This window comes from Symphalangus syndactylus, chromosome 16 (genome assembly GCF_028878055.3).
Source record: "Symphalangus syndactylus isolate Jambi chromosome 16, NHGRI_mSymSyn1-v2.1_pri, whole genome shotgun sequence".
Classification (NCBI taxonomy): Eukaryota; Metazoa; Chordata; class Mammalia; order Primates; family Hylobatidae; genus Symphalangus; species Symphalangus syndactylus.
The window spans coordinates 70,767,001-70,784,560 of NC_072438.2; the positions used below are offsets into that span (position 1 = coordinate 70,767,001).

At 41.6% G+C, this 17,560-nt stretch overlaps 1 protein-coding gene across 3 annotated transcripts in view; it reads left to right on the top strand.

The window, feature by feature from the left end:
- Positions 1 to 17,560, top strand: part of ADAMTS12 (ADAM metallopeptidase with thrombospondin type 1 motif 12) — a 367,651-nt gene that overhangs the window by 292,922 nt on the left and 57,169 nt on the right. For all 3 annotated transcript variants that reach the window (XM_063619890.1, XM_055246206.1, XM_055246207.1), the window contains 2 exons: positions 9,993 to 10,119; positions 16,861 to 17,071. In XM_063619890.1, the coding sequence (XP_063475960.1) occupies positions 9,993 to 10,119; positions 16,861 to 17,071 (338 nt within the window). The remainder of the gene's footprint in view (positions 1 to 9,992; positions 10,120 to 16,860; positions 17,072 to 17,560) is intronic.

Consider the following 17,560-nt stretch of genomic DNA (forward strand, 5'->3'; position numbering starts at 1 on the left):
CCTTTATTTCCTTCTCCTGCCTGATTGCTCTGGCCAGAACTTCCAACACTATGTTGAATAGGAGCGGTGAGAGAGGGCATCCCTGTCTTGTGCCAGTTTTCAGACGGAATGCTTCCAGTTTTTGCCCATTCAGTATGATATTGGCTGTGGGTTTGTTGTAGATAGCTCTTATTATTTTGAGATACGTCCCATCAATACCTAATTTATTGAGAGTTTTTAGCATGAAGGGTTGTTGAATTTTGTCAAAGGCCTTTTCTGCATCTATTGAGATAATCATGTGGTTTTTGTCTTTGGTTCTGTTTATATGCTGGATTACATTTATTGATTTGTGTATGTTGAACCAGCCTTGCATCCCAGGGATGAAGCCCACTTGATCATGGTGGATAAGCTTTTTGATGTGCTGCTGGATTCAGTTTGCCAGTATTTTATTGAGGATTTTTGCATCAATGTTCATCAAGGATATTGGTCTGAAATTCTCTTTTTTGGTTATGTCTCTGCCAGGTTTTGGTATCAGGACGATGCTGGCTTCGTAAAATGTGTTAGGGAGGATACCCTCTTTTTCTATCGATTGGAATAGTTTCAGAAGGAATGGTACCAGTTCCTCCTTGTACCTCTGGTAGAATTCAGCTGTGAATCCATCAGGTCCTGGACTCTTTTTGGTTGGTAAGCTATTGATTATTGCCACAATTTCAGAACCTGTTATTGGTCTATTCAGAGATTCAACTTCTTCCTGGTTTAGTCTTGGGAGGGTGTATTTGTCGAGGAATTTATCCATTTCTTCTAGATTTTCTAGTTTATTTGCATAGAGGTGTTTGTAGTATTCTCTGATGGTAGATTGTATTTCTGTGGGATCGGTGGTGATATCCCCTTTTTCGTTTTTTATTGCATCTATTAGATTCTTCTCTCTTTTCTTCTTTATTAGTCTTGCTAGCGGTCCATCAATTTTGTTGATCTTTTCAAAAAACCAGCTCCTGGATTCATTAATTTTTTGAAGGGTTTTTTGTGTCTCTATTTCCTTCAGTTCTGCTTTGATTTTAGTTATTTCTAGCCTTCTGCTAGCTTTTGAATGTGTTTGCTCTTGCTTTTCTAGTTCTTTTAATTGTGATGTTAGGGTGTCAATTTTGGATCTTTCCTGCTTTCTCTTGTGGGCATTTAGTGCTATAAATTTCCCTCTACACACTGCTTTGAACATGTCCCAGAGATTCTGGTATGTTGTGTCTTTGTTCTCGTTGGTTTCAAAGAACATCTTTATTTCTGCCTTCATTTCATTATGTACCCAATAGTCATTCAGGAGCAGGTTGTTCAGTTTCCATGTAGTTGAGCGGTTTTGAGTGAGTTTCTTAATCCTGAGTTCTAGTTTGATTGCACTGTGGTCTGAGAGACAGTTTGTTATAATCTCTGTTCTTTTACATTTGCTGAGAAGAGCTTTACTTCCAACTATGTGGTCAATTTTGGAATAGGTGTGGTGTGGTGCTGAAAAAAATGTATATTCTGTTGATTTGGGGTGGAGAGTTCTGTAGATGTCTATTAGGTCCACTTTATGTAGAGCTGAGTTCAATTCCTGGATATCCTTGTTAACTTTCTGTCTCGTTGATCTGTCTAATGCTGACAGTGGGGTGTTAAAATCTCCCATTATTATTGTGTGGGAGTTTAAGTCCCTTTGTAGGTCACTGAGGACTTGCTTTATGAATCTGGGTGCTCCTGTGTTGGGTGCATATATATTTAGGATAGTTAGCTCTTCTTGTTGAATTGATCCTTTTACCATTATGTAATGGCCTTCTTTGTCTCTTTTGATCTTTGTTGGTTTAAAGTCTATTTTATCAGAGACTAGGATTGCAACCCCTGCCTTTTTTTTGTTTTCCAGTTGCTTGATAGATCTTCCTCCATCCCTTTATTTTGAGTCTATGTGTGTCTCTGCACGTGAGATGGGTTTCCTGAATACAGCACACTGATGGGTCCTGACTCCTTATCCAGTTTGCCAGTCTGTGTCTTTTGATTGGAGCATTTAGCCCATTTACATTTAACGTGAATATTGTTATGTGTGAATCTGATCCTGTCATTATGATGTTAGTTGGTTATTTTGCTCGTTAGTTGCTATAGTTTCTTCCTAGCCTCGATGGTCTTTACAATTTGGCATGTTTTTGCAGGGGCTGGTACCGGTTGTTCCTTTCCATGTTTAGTGCTTCCTTCAGGAGCTCTTTTAGGGCAGGCCTGGTGGTGACAAAATCACTCAGCGTTTGCTTGTCTGTAAAGTATTTTATTTCTCCTTCACTTATGAAGCTTAGTTTGGCGGGATAGGAAATTCTGGGTTGAAAATTCTTTTCTTTAAGAATGTTGAATATCGGCCCCCACTCTCTTCTGGCTTGTAGAGTTTCTGCTGAGAGATCAGCTGTTAGTCTGATGGGCTTCCCTTTGTGGGTAACCTGACCTTTCTCTCTGGCTGCCCTTAACATTTTTTCCTTCATTTCAACTTTGGTGAATCTGACAATTATGTGTCTTGGAGTTGCCCTTCTCGAGGAGTATCTTTGTGGCGTTCTCTGTATTTCCTGAATCTGAATGCTGGCCTGCCTTGCTAGATTGGGGAAGTTCTCCTGGATAATATCTTGCAGAGTGTTTTCCAACTTGGTTCCATTCTCCCCATCATTTTCAGTTACACCAATCAGACGTAGGTTTGGTCTTTTCACATAGTCCCAAATTTCTTGGAGGCTTTGTTCATTTCTTTTTATTCTTTTTTCTCTAAACTTCCCTTCTCTCTTCATTTCATTCATTTCATCTTCTATCAGCGATACCCTTTCTTCCAGTTGATCGCATCTGCTACTGAGGCTTCTGCATTCTTCACGTAGTTCTCGAAACTTGGCTTTCAGCTCCATCATCTCCTTTAAGCCCTTCTCTCCATTGGTTATTCTAGTTATCCATTCTTCTAATTTTTTTTCAAAGTTTTTAACTTCTTTGCTATTGTTTTGAATTTCCTCTCGTAGCTCAGAGTAGTTTGATCATCTGAAGCCTTCTTCTCTCAACTCATCAAAGTCATCCTCCATCCAGCTTTGTTCCGTTGCTGGTGAGGAACTTTGTTCCTTTGGAGGAGGAGAGGTGTTCTGTTTTTTAGAGTTTCCAGTTTTTTTGGTCTGTTTTTTCCCCATCTTTGTGGTTTTATCTACTTTTTGTCTTCGATGATGGTGATGTACAGATGGGTTTTTGGTGTGGATGTCCTTTCTGTTTGTTAATTTTCCTTCTACCAGACAAGACCCTCAGCTGCAGGTCTGTTGGAGTTTACTAGAGGTCCACTCCAGACCCTGTTTGGCTGGGTGTCAGCACCGGTGGCTGCAGAACAGCGGATTTTCGTGAGACCACAAATTCAGCTGTCTGATAGTTCCTCTGATAGTTTTGTCTCAGAGAAGTACCCGGTTGAATGAGGTGTCAGTCTGTCCCTACTGGGGGGGTGCCTCCCAGTTAGGCTGCTCAGGGGTGAGGGACCCACTTTAGGAGGCAGTCTGTCCGTTCTCAGATCTCCAGCTGTGTGCTGGGAGAACCACTACTCTCTTCAAAGCTGTCAGTCAGACAGGGACATTTAAGGCTGTGGAGGTCCTCGCTAAGTTTTTGGTTGTCTGTGCCCTGCCCCCAGAGGTGGAGCCTACAGAGGCAGGCAGGCCTGCTTGAGCTGTGGTGGGCTCCACCCAGTTCGAGCTTCCTGGCTGCTTTGTTTACCTAAGCAAGCCTGGGCAATGGCGGGCGCCCCTCCCCCAGCCTCGTTGCCGCCTTGCAGCGTGATCTCAGACTGCTGTGCTAGCAATCAGCAAGACTCTGTGGGCATAGGACCCTCCGAGCCAGGTGCGGGACACAATCTCCTAGTGTGCCGTTTTCCAGGCCCGTTGGAAAAGCGCAGTATTAGGACGGGACTGACCCGATATTCCAGGTGCCATCTGTTTCCCCTTTCTTTGACTAGGAAAGGGAACTCCCTGACCCCTTGCGCTTCCCGAGTGAGGCAATGCCTCGCCCTGCTTCGGCTCGCGCACAGTGCGCTTCACCGACTGTCCTGCACCCACTGTTAGGCACTCCCTAGTGAGATGAAACCGGTACCTCAAGCAGAAATGCAGAAATCACCCGTCTTCTGTGTCGCTGGGGCTGGGAGCTGGAGACTGGAGCTGTTCCTATTCGGCCATCTTGGCTCCACCTTAAGCATTTCTTATATAAATTCTTATGTTACCCATAACCATGACAGTCAACTTATGAACTTATGTAACAGTTCATTGGCATTTCAGGGAGAGAAAAAGTAGTGGCTTGGAGTTTTACTGATGTGAGAGGTACAGGTTTCAACAAATGATGATAGTAAAATAAGATCTTATTATCTAATATACATTCAATATTTGTGGTTATTGAAGTCAATGTCAATGTTCTTTTGAGCTAGGAAATAAAAATGAATTGTGTAACAAGGGTCTAGTTGTTTGTAGGAAGGAGTTTACATCACAGAAGTATGAAAACTAGGGCTTCATTGAATTGGATGAGTTGAGTTCGCTTTATTCCCTAGTCTCAGAGTGTGAAGCAAACCCTGATCTTATGAGGTGCAGGAAGCAGAATTTTAGAGGGAGTTAATATTCACGATTGGATGAGTGGGTTACAAAGAGGCTTTGGATTCAGGTCCCAAAACTTTTCTCAAAGTCCTACTATGTGCATTCAGCATAGTACCAGGACTTAGGGTACATCGTGGGCATATGAGGATGCATACATCATTTTTTCCTCACAACAACCCTATACTATAATCTTTTGCCATCATGAAGATTAGGACAAGGAAACTGAGGCTTGAGAAGGTTAGCAGGATTGTCCAAGATCACTCAGTAAGTAAATGTCAAAAGCAGGATTCAAACCCAGTTCCAGTTTTGATGGTGCTGTCAATGTTGTGATTGTTGATCACACACACACACACACACACACACGCACAGTTCAATGTGTTTGAGCTTCTATAGTCATGAGACCCAAGCTGTCCTTGACAGAGCCTTCATTATGAAGGGTAGATCTGAACTCACAGAGCATGAAAACAGATGAAGAAACCAAGAGAGCCAGAAAGAAAAAAGGTAAATATTTAGTGGGAACCTAAAGTGGAAGTTGGCTAAGAATGGACTCATTGACAAGAGAGATAGGTGGATATACAACTCCCACACTTCTCTTCTTCCTGTGAAGTTAATGTTTGCTACTTATTTAGGGGAATTGTAAGTGACAAGCTCTTTATTGAGTCACAGAATCGTTATCATTTTTTATTATTAAAATCAATATTATGTCTAATTTGGGGAGGATTATAATTTATGTGCTAATGTGCAATTTAACTTGTACTGGTATCATTCTCACTTAAATGGTTATTTTAAAAAAGAGACCTTACCAGTATTTTAAAGATTGAGTATACAATGCCTTGAAACTTTCACATGCTGTAATTAAATGTTCACTGTCTTAAGTATCTAATCTTAAGTTTTTACATAATAGGAAATACTATAGTTTTTGCCATAAGTCGTTACAATAAACTATGTCTTCACTTGTTTTATCTAAGTCTTTCAGTTGTCTAAACTGAATTTTTGAATCAAATTAAATTAACCATAACAAGCTCCCTTGATTTTACAATCTCGATATTGAATTGAGAATATGATGAGCTATGTCATTTTATTTTAGACATAAGGAACATTGTTTGTTCCTTATATCGAGGCATAATTTTCATTCAAGATGAGTACTCCTGTTTAGGGTACAGGAAGACAGTTCTTTTAAAGGCACTTAGTTGACCTTTCATTGCTAGTATCCAATGAGATTAGGTACTAAGTATTTACTGCTGCATGGCAACGTTCTGGTTGCTACATGGGGAAAGGCATTCAGAATCATCTGGAAATAACATTTTGAATTTAGTTCTCATATATTTTGGAATGCGACTGATTTCTACTTTGTGTCTTTTGAAGTTAGTGCTTCCAGATAAACAGTTAACTTAGTGCTGTGGCAACATATTGATTGGCATCCTTAATTAACTGGAATTTCTTTTGGGACTATATTTAGTATAGAAGAGAAAGGGAAAAAATAGCAGGCCAAATAAAAAGCCAATACCATTTATCTTTCTTTAATTTCCAGGGAAAGATCAAGGTCACATAGACTTAGCTGAATGTGTTGTATTTCCTGCATTTGCAATGTCACATAATGATAACTGCTCTTAAAAGGGTGACTGATTCGAACCCCCTCCACAAGAGATATTACAATATCCTATGTCAAAGAAAGATTTTATTTCAGCAATTAATTTTCAGAGTTAATCAGTGTATCACTGAAGACGAATAGTTTGGGATTTTTACTGCAAAGGAGATATTACCAGTTAGGGACCCAGCAGGGAACAGCTGGCACAGTCAAGCTGACAACCTTGCCTACTTTCAAAGGTATAGGTAGGGTTTAGGGAAATTGAGAAAGGTAATTTACTGCCCCTGCCCATTAACAGTGGAGGGTCGGGGAATAAGGCTACCATCCCTAGGCCTAAAGAATTAAGGGGAAGGAGCAGTTAAACAAGGAGATAGTGCCTCCATTTCCCAAATCTCATGGGAAGCCACAGCAATCCACAGGATGACCTTCTTGAGGTTTAGGGCAGGGAAGAGAAGGAGGCACAGTGGATCTGGAGGGAAAACAGAAGAACTGTAGCACAAGAGAAAAGAACATGAAAAATCAATAAAATCAATCATGGTTGGACTATAGCAAGCCAAGCTCAATTGCAGCTCTGGGTCTTGACTGGAGGAAAGAAGAAAGGTCACATTTACTGAGTGTTCTTTCCATTACTCCTGGTATATAACAAAGCACCCTTAAATTAGTGTAGTAAAACATCCACCCCTTTATTACGCCACAGATTCTGTGGGTCAGAAATTGAGACAGGACACATTGGGTATGCTGTGCCTCTGTTCCACTGTGTTTGGCACTTTGGCTAGGAAGACTCAATGCCTGGGGGCTAGAACCATCTGAATGATGTTTTATTCATGTGACTGGCACCTGAGCCTGTTGATCCAAGGGCTAGGTTCATCTGGGGCTGACTGTCCACCTACATGTGGCCTTTCCAAGGGCGCTGAGTTTCCCCACTGTGGTAGCTGGAGTGTCCCAAGAGTGAGACACAGATGCAGCAGATGAAGTTGATCGGCCTTTTCTAATCTGGCCTCTGAAGTCACACAGCATCACTTCTGCATTTAGTTCAAGGCCAGGGGAATTAGACTCTGTGTCTCAGTGAGGGATGACAAGGTCATGTTATAGAAGAGCACGCTGAATGGGTGAATATTGTTGCAGCCACCTTTGGAAAATATGAGCTGCCATATGCACACTCAAGAAGGCAATATGAACTAATATCATTCTGAAACATTCTGACAATCGTTTCAACAAACCATTTTCTAGGTAAACCATAAAATTATATTAATCAGATCCTTTCATTATCCAAGGTTTCCAATGATTAAATTTTGTCTTCCTTTTATGGAGTATCCCTTTTAAAATGTAAGAGATGCTTCCAGGATAAACTAGCTGAGCTTCCTGTCCTCCAACAGCATGAATATCACTGTTCTCATTTTCCTATAGACTAAACCCAGTGATGTGTAGAAGAGAAAGTAGGGACTAGAACTCAGGATGCTTGCATTCGATTTATTTTCTTTTTTTTTTTTTATTTAACCAGGAATAGATAAGAAATGAATTGATAAATTAAATTTTACCAAATGAACACACAAGCATTAGACTTTAGAAAGAAGCCCTTGGCCAGGTATTGCTATCCTGTAATGTCAGGGAAGTCGACTTATTGGGTTGGGGCTCTCATTGGAAGATTGGGCTTAGCTTGGCACCTGGCACATACAAGGGCTGTAGTATATAAGAATGCAGTTGCCGAGAGAAGAATAATGGTCACCAGGACAATTAATGTCAGTGGAGAAATTCTGACACACAGTTATCCCTTTTCCTTTTGCCCTTGATGACATCTGCCTGGCCTATCCATTCATCTCCCAGCTGGTGCAGTGGATTGACCCATGCAATGTTATTAACTTTCTGAAGGGGATTTTATGTAAGGTTTTGTGCCCTTCTGGAGACAGGAACACTAAGCACACTTATCTTTGCTATTCATGCACAGATATAAGCCTTTTGGGAATGTTTCCAACCTGTTACAGTCATCTGACAGTCCTTTTCATGTTTTGACATCAAGAATTTGCCAAACCACCCAAGCTTTAATGAAACTTCTAAGCAGCTAAACTTTTTTTCCCCACTCTCCAATGGCAGATGCATGTCAGCTTCTCTGATGTCAACGATCCGAGCCTCTACTCCACCGACATCTGTTAGTTGAGAAAGCCTGAGTGGCTGAAGGTTTACTTGTCTCTTGAAAATAAACAAAAAAAATTGTTTTTTTAAAAGGATTTACTTACTGTTTTGCAACTCCCTCTGACACTTTTTTAAGTGACAAGATGCCATCTGGCATCAGGGGGATTTGGCTGAAGCGAGTCCATGCTGAGGCAGCGCGAGGTGGTGGGTGGTAGGACAGCAGGTTCCAGGTCAGTCCTGCCAGCTGTGTGACTGCGGGAAAGCCCCTCAGTGTCCTTGACTGTAAAGGGAGGAGGTGACCAGCTCATTGGATTGCTCGGGGCCTTTCCAATTCTGGAGTTCTGTACACCAGTGAGCCCACACAAGGTCTAGACATCCTGAGAGCTCAGGGTGCCAGCCTTTGTACAGATTGCTCTGCCTGTCAGGGTTCTTAGTCTTTCTTTAGTATTCTTAACGAGTATTTCACATATCACATGTGAGCACTAGCCCTTTCAAGGGAGATGCTGAGTTGCTTCTTCACTGTCCCTTCACTTCAGTCCATGACAGTCTGGCCACTCCTCTATGTTCCCTTGCTAATGATGTCCTAGTTATCAAAGTCAGTGGTACTTTCCCTTTCTCAACCTTTGTGACTTCACTGTGCCTCAGTTTCTTCACCTGTCAGATAATGATAATGATGGTGCTGATCTCATTGGGTTGTTGAGAGGTTTGGGTTATTATACATCGTAATAGATAACAGGTAATACATTATCGATATAAATACACATAGTTTAGAACAGTGCCTGAGACAAGGCTTCATTTGCCTATAGACCCTGTGTGAGTCCCCTACTTACATTAACTACCTGGTCTCTGAAGGCAGCAGGATTATCAATCCTTGCTATCAAATCTCCGTATTTAAAAAAAAACATAACATCTCAAACTTCACAACATTATTTTAAATTATATTTCAGTCTTTCAGAGTTTACTGACCTCAACTAATATAAAGATATCTGTATCCTCTAGCCTTTAATTAAGCTAATAATGTGGCAATTGCCTTGGAACACCTGGTGATTATATCTACTTTCATTAGTAGTAGCAGTAGTATTTTGGAGACAGTGTCTCGCTCTGTCGCCCAGGCTGGAGTACAGTGGCACGATCTCAGCTCACTGAAACTTTCACCTCCTGGGTTCAAGGGATTCTCCTGCCTCAGCCTCCCAAGTAGCTGAGATGATAGGAGCCCACCAACAGACCCAGCTAATTTTTGTATTTTTAGTAGAGATGGGGTTTCACCATTTTGGCCAAGCTGGTCTCGAACTTCTGACCTCAAGTGATCCACCTGCCTCTGCCTCCCAAAGTGCTGGGATTACAGGTGTGAGCCACTGCGCCCAGCCTACTTTCATTATTTAAATCTCATCTGGTTTTCCACCTGGCATGTGTGTGTTAGTCTCGTCTCCACGGCTGGACTATAATCTATGGAACAGGCTTTACCTCCTACTTCTATGATCTGCAGTTTTTCCTAGGCAAGCTCTCCTCCTCCTCTTGCCAGCTGCAGCATCAGGGTGAATCGTAAGAGGTCCCTATTCTTCATCCCTCCTTTAAAACCAAGTAACTTTTGAATAACTTTCCCATCAGCCGTCAGCATGATCGTTGACATGGTCAGGTACCTCACCTGACCATGAGCATGTGGGCTCAGGATTCAATACATGTGAATCTTTCTGTCTGACCCCCAGGTATCCGCCGCCAAACTGCCCATTGCATAAAGAAGGGCCGCGGGATGGTGAAAGCTACATTCTGTGACCCAGAAACACAGCCCAATGGGAGACAGAAGAAGTGCCATGAAAAGGCTTGTCCACCCAGGTAACCATCACTAACAGCTGGAACTCTGTGTGTCTGCCCACAGTGATGTCTGACTAAGAGTGACCTAGTGCTTGCTGATAAAGAAATGTGTGGTTTTGTTATTTGGATAAATACAAGAACGCGGTTAGAGTTTTCTGTGGCTATGCTGTTGGAGCCTGTGGCAAGCTGTGAGGACATATTCTCCCAAGAGCAGTATCTTCACAAGGTGATGTGTTCTGTGTTTAATTATTTGGCAAGACTAAGTGCCAAAGCACTGGTGAAGAGAATGCTAAGTGGATCACCCAAAAGTAGTTTTACTATAGAGTTTTTTCCCAGGGCTTTACCAGTGCAACACCAGCTTCAGACAAAAGGTTGGCACCTTCCGATCACAGTGCCCACTTGTACTTCAGGCTGTCCAGAAGAGGGGGCTCAGAGAGCCGGTTTTCCCAACCTTGACATTACTGGCATGTGGGGCTGGCTGACTCTTTGTTGTGGGGGGCCACCCGTGAATTGCAGGAGGCTTAGCAGCATTGCTGGCCTGTGTTTACTTAGATGCTAGTAGAACTCCCTCCCTCCTAATCCAGGCTATGACAACTAAAAATGTCTGCAGATATCCACTACAGGGTAAAATCATCCTCAGTTGACAGCCACTGTTATAGAGATATTCAGCAATATTCAGGGTGTTGCTAATCACATTGGTTCAAGAGACTGGGATCCTAGAAGGTAGTTGGGATGTTATCGTGCCAGGCTTATGTCTAAAAAAAAGAGAGAGAAAAAAAAAGAAAGGGAAAAGAAAAAGGAGGAAGAAGGAGAAGAAAAGAGGGAGGGAAAAAGGGAGAGGAAAGAGGAAGAAAGGAAGGAATATTGGTTGATTTCCAGAAAGTGTCTTCATTCTCTGGCAACCTTAAGCAAGGATGTATATATGTTGCAGAGTCCATCAAGCATTCATCCCAGTTCTACGCAGACACACTATGAGGCATTTAAACAAGGGGGAGACTCAAATCAAACAGGTGACAGGGTGGATTCTAAAGAAGAGCTAGAATGTGATAAATATCCAAGAACTAGGTCAGAAAGAAGAGTCAGGACAAGACAGCTGAAAAACGTGATGTCAGTCTCTTAGCAGTCCAAACAGGCAGGACCCAGAGGCCAGGGTATTCTCAGCTCAGAAAGAGAGGTTTATTTTCTCTTCTGTTCTGTGGCTTTTTCTAGGTAGGAGCTGAACCCCACAACTATTGAAGCAGGACAGAAATGTGTCATCACCTCGCCTTGCTGTAGCTCCTTCCTGTGGTTCTTTTGCCAGGAAGAACTAGAAATGACAAGGGAAGATAAGGCTAGCACTAGGTTTTATATGAAATTGCAGTTATGTTACTTTCTCAGGGAAGAATGAAGCAGGAAAGAGAGCCTTTCTTAGAGCTAGTCCATTGCCTGCTACTCCACTGCCTGCTACTCCACAGAGTTCATGAACTGTGAGATTTTTGACTCCTGAGAATGTTAATTAGGCACAATATAATACATACAGGTATAATTTCTGAAAATGCACTCTGAAGTAGGATATAATAAGCTAAGTAGAATTGCATGAAACATTCAGATATAATGAAGACTGGATAATTTACAAAGAAAAAGAGGTTTAATGGACTCACAGTTATATGTGGTTAGGGAGGCCTCACAATCATGGCAGAAGGGGAAAGGCATGTCTTGTGTGGCTACAGACAAGAGAGAATGAGAGCCAAGTGAAAGGGTTTTGCCCTAATAAAGCCATCGAATCTCATGAGACTTATTCACTAGCATGAGAACAGTATGGGGCAATCTGCCCCCGTGGTTCAATTATCTGCCACCAGGTCCCTCCCACAACACGTGGGAATTATGGGAGCTACAATTCAAGCTGAGATTTGAGTGGGGACACAGCCAAACCATATCAGTGGCCAATTTACAAAAGTACTTTTTATTTATGATTGCATTTTAGCTTCTACAAATATTTATGAAATAGTCATAAGACAGGGTATGGGTATTACTCTGAAGTGGTATGTGAGGAGATAAAGGTTCAGAGAAATTTGATGCCATACCCTAGGGGAAACGGCTGCAGAGAAAACTAGCATTTCTTTTTTTAAATTTTACTTTAAGTTCTGGGATACATGTGCAGAACGTGCAGGATGTTCCATAGATATACATGGGCCATGGTGGTTTGCTGCACCTATCAACCCATCATCTAGGTTTTAAGACCTGCTTGCATTAGGTATTTGTCCTAATGCTGTCCCTCCCCTTGTCCCCCAACTCCCTGCAGGCCCCAGTGTGTGATGTTCCCCTCCCTGTGTCTATGTGTTCTCATTTTTCAACTCCCACTTATGAGTCAGAACATGACATGGTATTTGGTTTTCTGTTCCTGTGTTAAAAACTAGCACTTTTTAAGAACCCGCTATTTTCCAAGCTGTTTCCACATAATCATATCATTTAAGCCTGTAAGCAACCCTAATTTGTAGATACATTTATGCTCATTATACAAATGAAGACTCTAAAGCTTTCACCAAAATTTTCCTAGGTCACTTAGCTACAAATTGTAGAGTTGGGATTTGAACCCAGATCTGTTTGCTGTGCTGCCTCTGTATGTGCTGCTACACCATGCTGCTGGATCTCAGGATAAGCAGGTTTCAGTACTAGAACCGGAATCCCCTACATTTAAGCTTTTTCTCTCACATTAAAACACAATAAAAATGTTATGAATGCCTGACTCCAAAACTAAGTCATGCCTCCAGGTCCAAGCAATTCTCCTGCCCCGGCCTCATGAGTAGCTGGGATTACAGGCACACACCACCACATCTGGCTAATTTTTGTATTTTTAGTAGAGATTGGATTTCACCATGTTGGCCAGGCTGGTCTCAAACTCCTGACCTCAAGTGATACACCCGCCTTAGCCTCCCCAAATGCTGGGATTACAGGCATGAGCCCACGTGCCTGGCGATTTGCTTTTTTAAAAATAAATAAATAATAAACTAAGATTATTTGTTTTTGCAAGCTTAGTTCACTAGTTTCCTTGTATATGAATTTCAAGCTGCAATATCTTCTTCTGTCACCTAATTTCCATGATCTCTAAAAAGTTCATACCCATCACTGGGAGCTGTCATTTCCTTTCCCAGAAAATTTCCTATGCAAGGTTTAATCTTATTTATTTCTGGATCATTTTTCTTCAGTAATATCTTGTTTTTACAACCAATTTCAGCATTCTGTGTTCTTCCCCAAAGGAGTATTTGAGAGAGATTTTTTTTAAGATTTAATAAAAACTTTTGATTATCTAAATATAAAAAAATATGTATTACATTGCCAATGGCTTTCAGGATGAAAGCCCTGTAGAGCATGTTCCAGGAGAGAGTAGGCTGTCAAGAAAGAAGTTCTTTGAAAATTTAATATATCTGACTCCAGAAAGAGGTTATTTGAGTCCGTTCTCCCTACTGACTTCTCTCTGAATTTTGGTTTTCAGCAAAGCAAAGCTCTTCTAGGCCACAGCTGTGATGGTGCCTAGCATATCCAAAGTATTCAATAAACCGCTGACAGTGATTTTTTTTAACTCTGGGGGCTACATGTAGGTTTCAGTCCACAAAATAATGGCATATGACTTAAATCATGGTTTCTCAACCTCAACACTATTGCTGCTTTGGGCTGGATAGTTTTTTGTTGTGGGAAGCTGTCTCATGCCAATGTAGGAGGTTTAATAGTATCCCTGGACTCTATCCACTAGATGCCAATAGCAACCCAGCCTCCCTTCCCTGTCACCACTGATTTGTGACGATGAAAAATGTCTTCAGACATTCCCAAATGTCCCCTGGTGACGGAAGCTGCAGAAATCTCTGCTGATTGAGACCTTCTGATCTAAATGAAAGGAATAAGATCATTGAGACTGGGGAAAGCCCATGAAAGAGGGAAAAGGACTGAGCATGGTGTGTGTAGGGGACAAGAAAGCTAGGGAAAATGAGGCTGGAGGAATGGGATATAATGAGAATATGGAGACAATGTGTACACAGGGCCAGGAGGTAAGAGTGCTTATACTGTAGTCATGGTTTTGTCAGAATTTGAAATGTTTAGTTGAATTGGATTTTGGAATGTAAATTCTATTAGGAAAAAGATTAGTACAAAGGAAGATGATAATTATAAAATTTGATTTCTTAAAGGAAATTACTATTCTCAGCAAGAGTTTAACACATTCAGTTTTGGACTTTCATTTATGTGAGTAATGAAGGTTAGAAAGAGTGACATGTCCTGGTTTGTTGGCGATCAGCACTGTTGGAATATATACTGATAGGGGAATCAGTAGAAGCTACTGATAAAAGAAGGGTTCTTTTAAAAATAAAAGAGAGGTTCAAAGGGTCTCTAACCCATCCCTTCTACTTGATCTCAGAGAGGACTCGTATCCAAACTACAGTAAACTTTTACAGAATTCTGGAACTACAGGCTCTTCAAAGATCTCAAACATAGGCACACACACACACACACACACACACACACACACACCCCTAGACATTTAGGTAAAACATAAAATCTCCATAAATATAAAAACAGTATTCTATTAGAAATCTCCTACAAGAGGTGGGATTATGGCAGACACCCAGAAGAATGAGATGGGCAGCAGAGAACAACTGGACCATGGCCCCCGAGCCCTGGACCTGGAAGACCTTTACAGGAAAAAAAAAAAAAAAAAAAAGAAGATGGTTTTCACTTTAATCTTGTGAGACTAAGACCAAGCTGTTTTAGTCCATTTTGTGTGGCTGTACCAGAATACCACAGACTGGGTAATTTATAAAGAACAAATTTATTTCTTGGCCACGTATGGTGACTCACTCTGTAATCCTAGCACTTTGCGAGGCCAAGGCGGAAGGATCACTTGAGCGCAGGAGTTCGAGACTAGCCTGGGCAACAAAGCAAGACCCTTTCTCTATAAAAATAAAAAAATAAATTTCTTTTAAAAATAAACATTTCTCACAGTTCTGGAGATCGGATGGCCAAGACTGGAGGCTCATTTGATCTGGCGAGGGTCTTCTTGCTGCATCCTCATAAGGCTGAAGGAGGAAGGGCAACAGAGGGCAAACATTCATGTCCTCATATAGAAGAGTGAAAGGGAGTAAACCACTCCCAAATCCTTTTTCAAGTGGCCTTAATCCATTCATGATGGTAAAGCCCTCATGATCTAAACACCTCCCATCAGATCCCACCTCCCAACACTGTTATATTGAGGATTAAGTTTCTAACACATATGTTTTGGGGAACACATTCAGACTATAGCAAAATCACAGGCAATATGTCCCCTAAGGGACTGTAGAGAAAACTCCAAGAAGAGAAAACAAGAACGTCTATTATCACTTTGTAGTGATACAGCTGAAAGCCCTGTAGCAAGTACTTAGATAAATTAGGCTTTCAATCAACTCAGATTAAGACCTTTTCAGAATGGCATTTTATATATTCCCTTGGCCTTCCCTCCTTCAGAAAAGTCAGAGGTAGGACAAAGTAATTAGATTAATACAGTGGGGCACTTATTTGGTTTCACATCATACTGTTCTAATATTATTAGCTCTTTATCCACTGATGTTAAACACCAAAGAATAAATAAGTAATCTCAATTGCTTATTAAATGAAGAATATGATTGAATTGGGGAATTGCTTTCTTCTGATATTTTTAACTTGAGATTAAAAGTGTCACAATCAAAAGAAATTCTACATAAATAAATCCAATATTTAGTAAATAAAAATAAAAGTAGAAAGTTTTATCTTCAAAATTACCAAAGTTCAGTGCTGTCTCAAGTCAGGAGGCTTTCTTGAAGTCAAGAATGAAGGACTTTCCCCAGTGTACTATTTTCCCATGAAAAATAGAAGTGTCCCACTTGTTACTATATGAAGGGATGGACAAGCGGGCTGTACATAGGAACAATAATGGACCCAAACCACACTGGGTGAAGACACTGGTTCTGGGAAGATTTGCACAATAATGGAGAAGAGGGACAAGAGATGGCTCCCTGCCATTTTCAAAAGCTGCTTCTAAGTAACCAGTGGGCCCACATCCTAGATTCTTGACTAAAAAATGATTTTATTTAAGTTTATTCTTTTTCTACTCATTTCTTATCAAAGGGACCAGTGAAAATATTAACAAGTAAACTTCAGGAGATAGGGAAAAAAATAAAGGCAATGTCCCTAATTGATCGCCTCCTAAATAATTTAAAAATTTATGTTTAAGTGCCTACTTTACATTCAGTTAAGAGCCAGGAGACCTAGAGTCTAATTGGACTCTTTTACTCAATAGCATGGTCAAAAGAACAATAAATCGTAACAAATGCTTGAGTTCTTGTTATATGTCAGGCTCTGTACTATGCACTTTGATGAATTGGTCTTTCATTTAATGCACAACACAACACTCATATAAAGAAAATATTTTTTTACACCCATTTAATAATGAGAAAGTGAGGCTTAAACTTGCTTAAAGTTGCACAGAAGAACCCTGGACCTCAGTTTTCTTACTGAAAAGAGAGGGCATGCCTATGTATTTTTTTCTCATTCGAAAACATGCGCATTTAGCAACTGCTTATGCCAGGCGCTCTGCAGAGCTCCGGAGCTGTGATTGAAACACCGTGGCCCTGTCTGCAGCACGCCCCCTGGTGGGTTGGAGTGTCTCCACGGCCCTCCCAGCCCTGTGATCTGCATTTCTGCCCCTGATTTCTCAGTGGTTGAATGGAACGTATGCGTTAAGTTGGCGATCTTTTCTCACATATCCATGTTTGCCTGCAGGTGGTGGGCAGGGGAGTGGGAAGCATGCTCAGCCACATGCGGGCCCCACGGGGAGAAGAAGCGAACCGTGCTGTGCATCCAGACCATGGGCTCTGACGAGCAGGCTCTCCCGCCCACAGACTGCCAGCACCTGCTGAAGCCCAAGACCCTCCTTTCCTGTAACAGAGACATCCTGTGCCCCTCGGACTGGACAGTGGGCAACTGGAGTGAGGTGAGCTCAGGGCTCAGAGGGGAAACTGGCATTAGTCAAGCTTCATCAGCCCCTGCCTTCCTTCTCATTATCCAATCCAAAGTGACCCTAGGTAAAATTGCAAAATAGCCAGTGTTCATCACCCCTGGCCTGTCTCCTGCATTTCCTGTGTCCACTGCTTATTTTCCGTATTTTCCATTCATATGGGATCTTGCTCCCACTTGCTCAGTGGTCAGCTTACTGTCTGACAGGGGTGAGGTAAACTCCCCCGCCTCTCTCAGTGCAGGATCACAACGATTAGTTAATAAATCATCAGAAGCTTGGCCAGGCCCATTGTTAAACCATTGGTAGCAGATGAGGGACCTCCCACGCACCCCAAAAGTGGTTTATAAAACATTGACTGCACATCACTATGGTTAACCCAAACCAAAAGAGTGTCGCTTGACGCTAAGAAAAATCCCCTCAAATTATCCATCTATTCACCATGTGTCAAGGCCAAACCAGACCAAG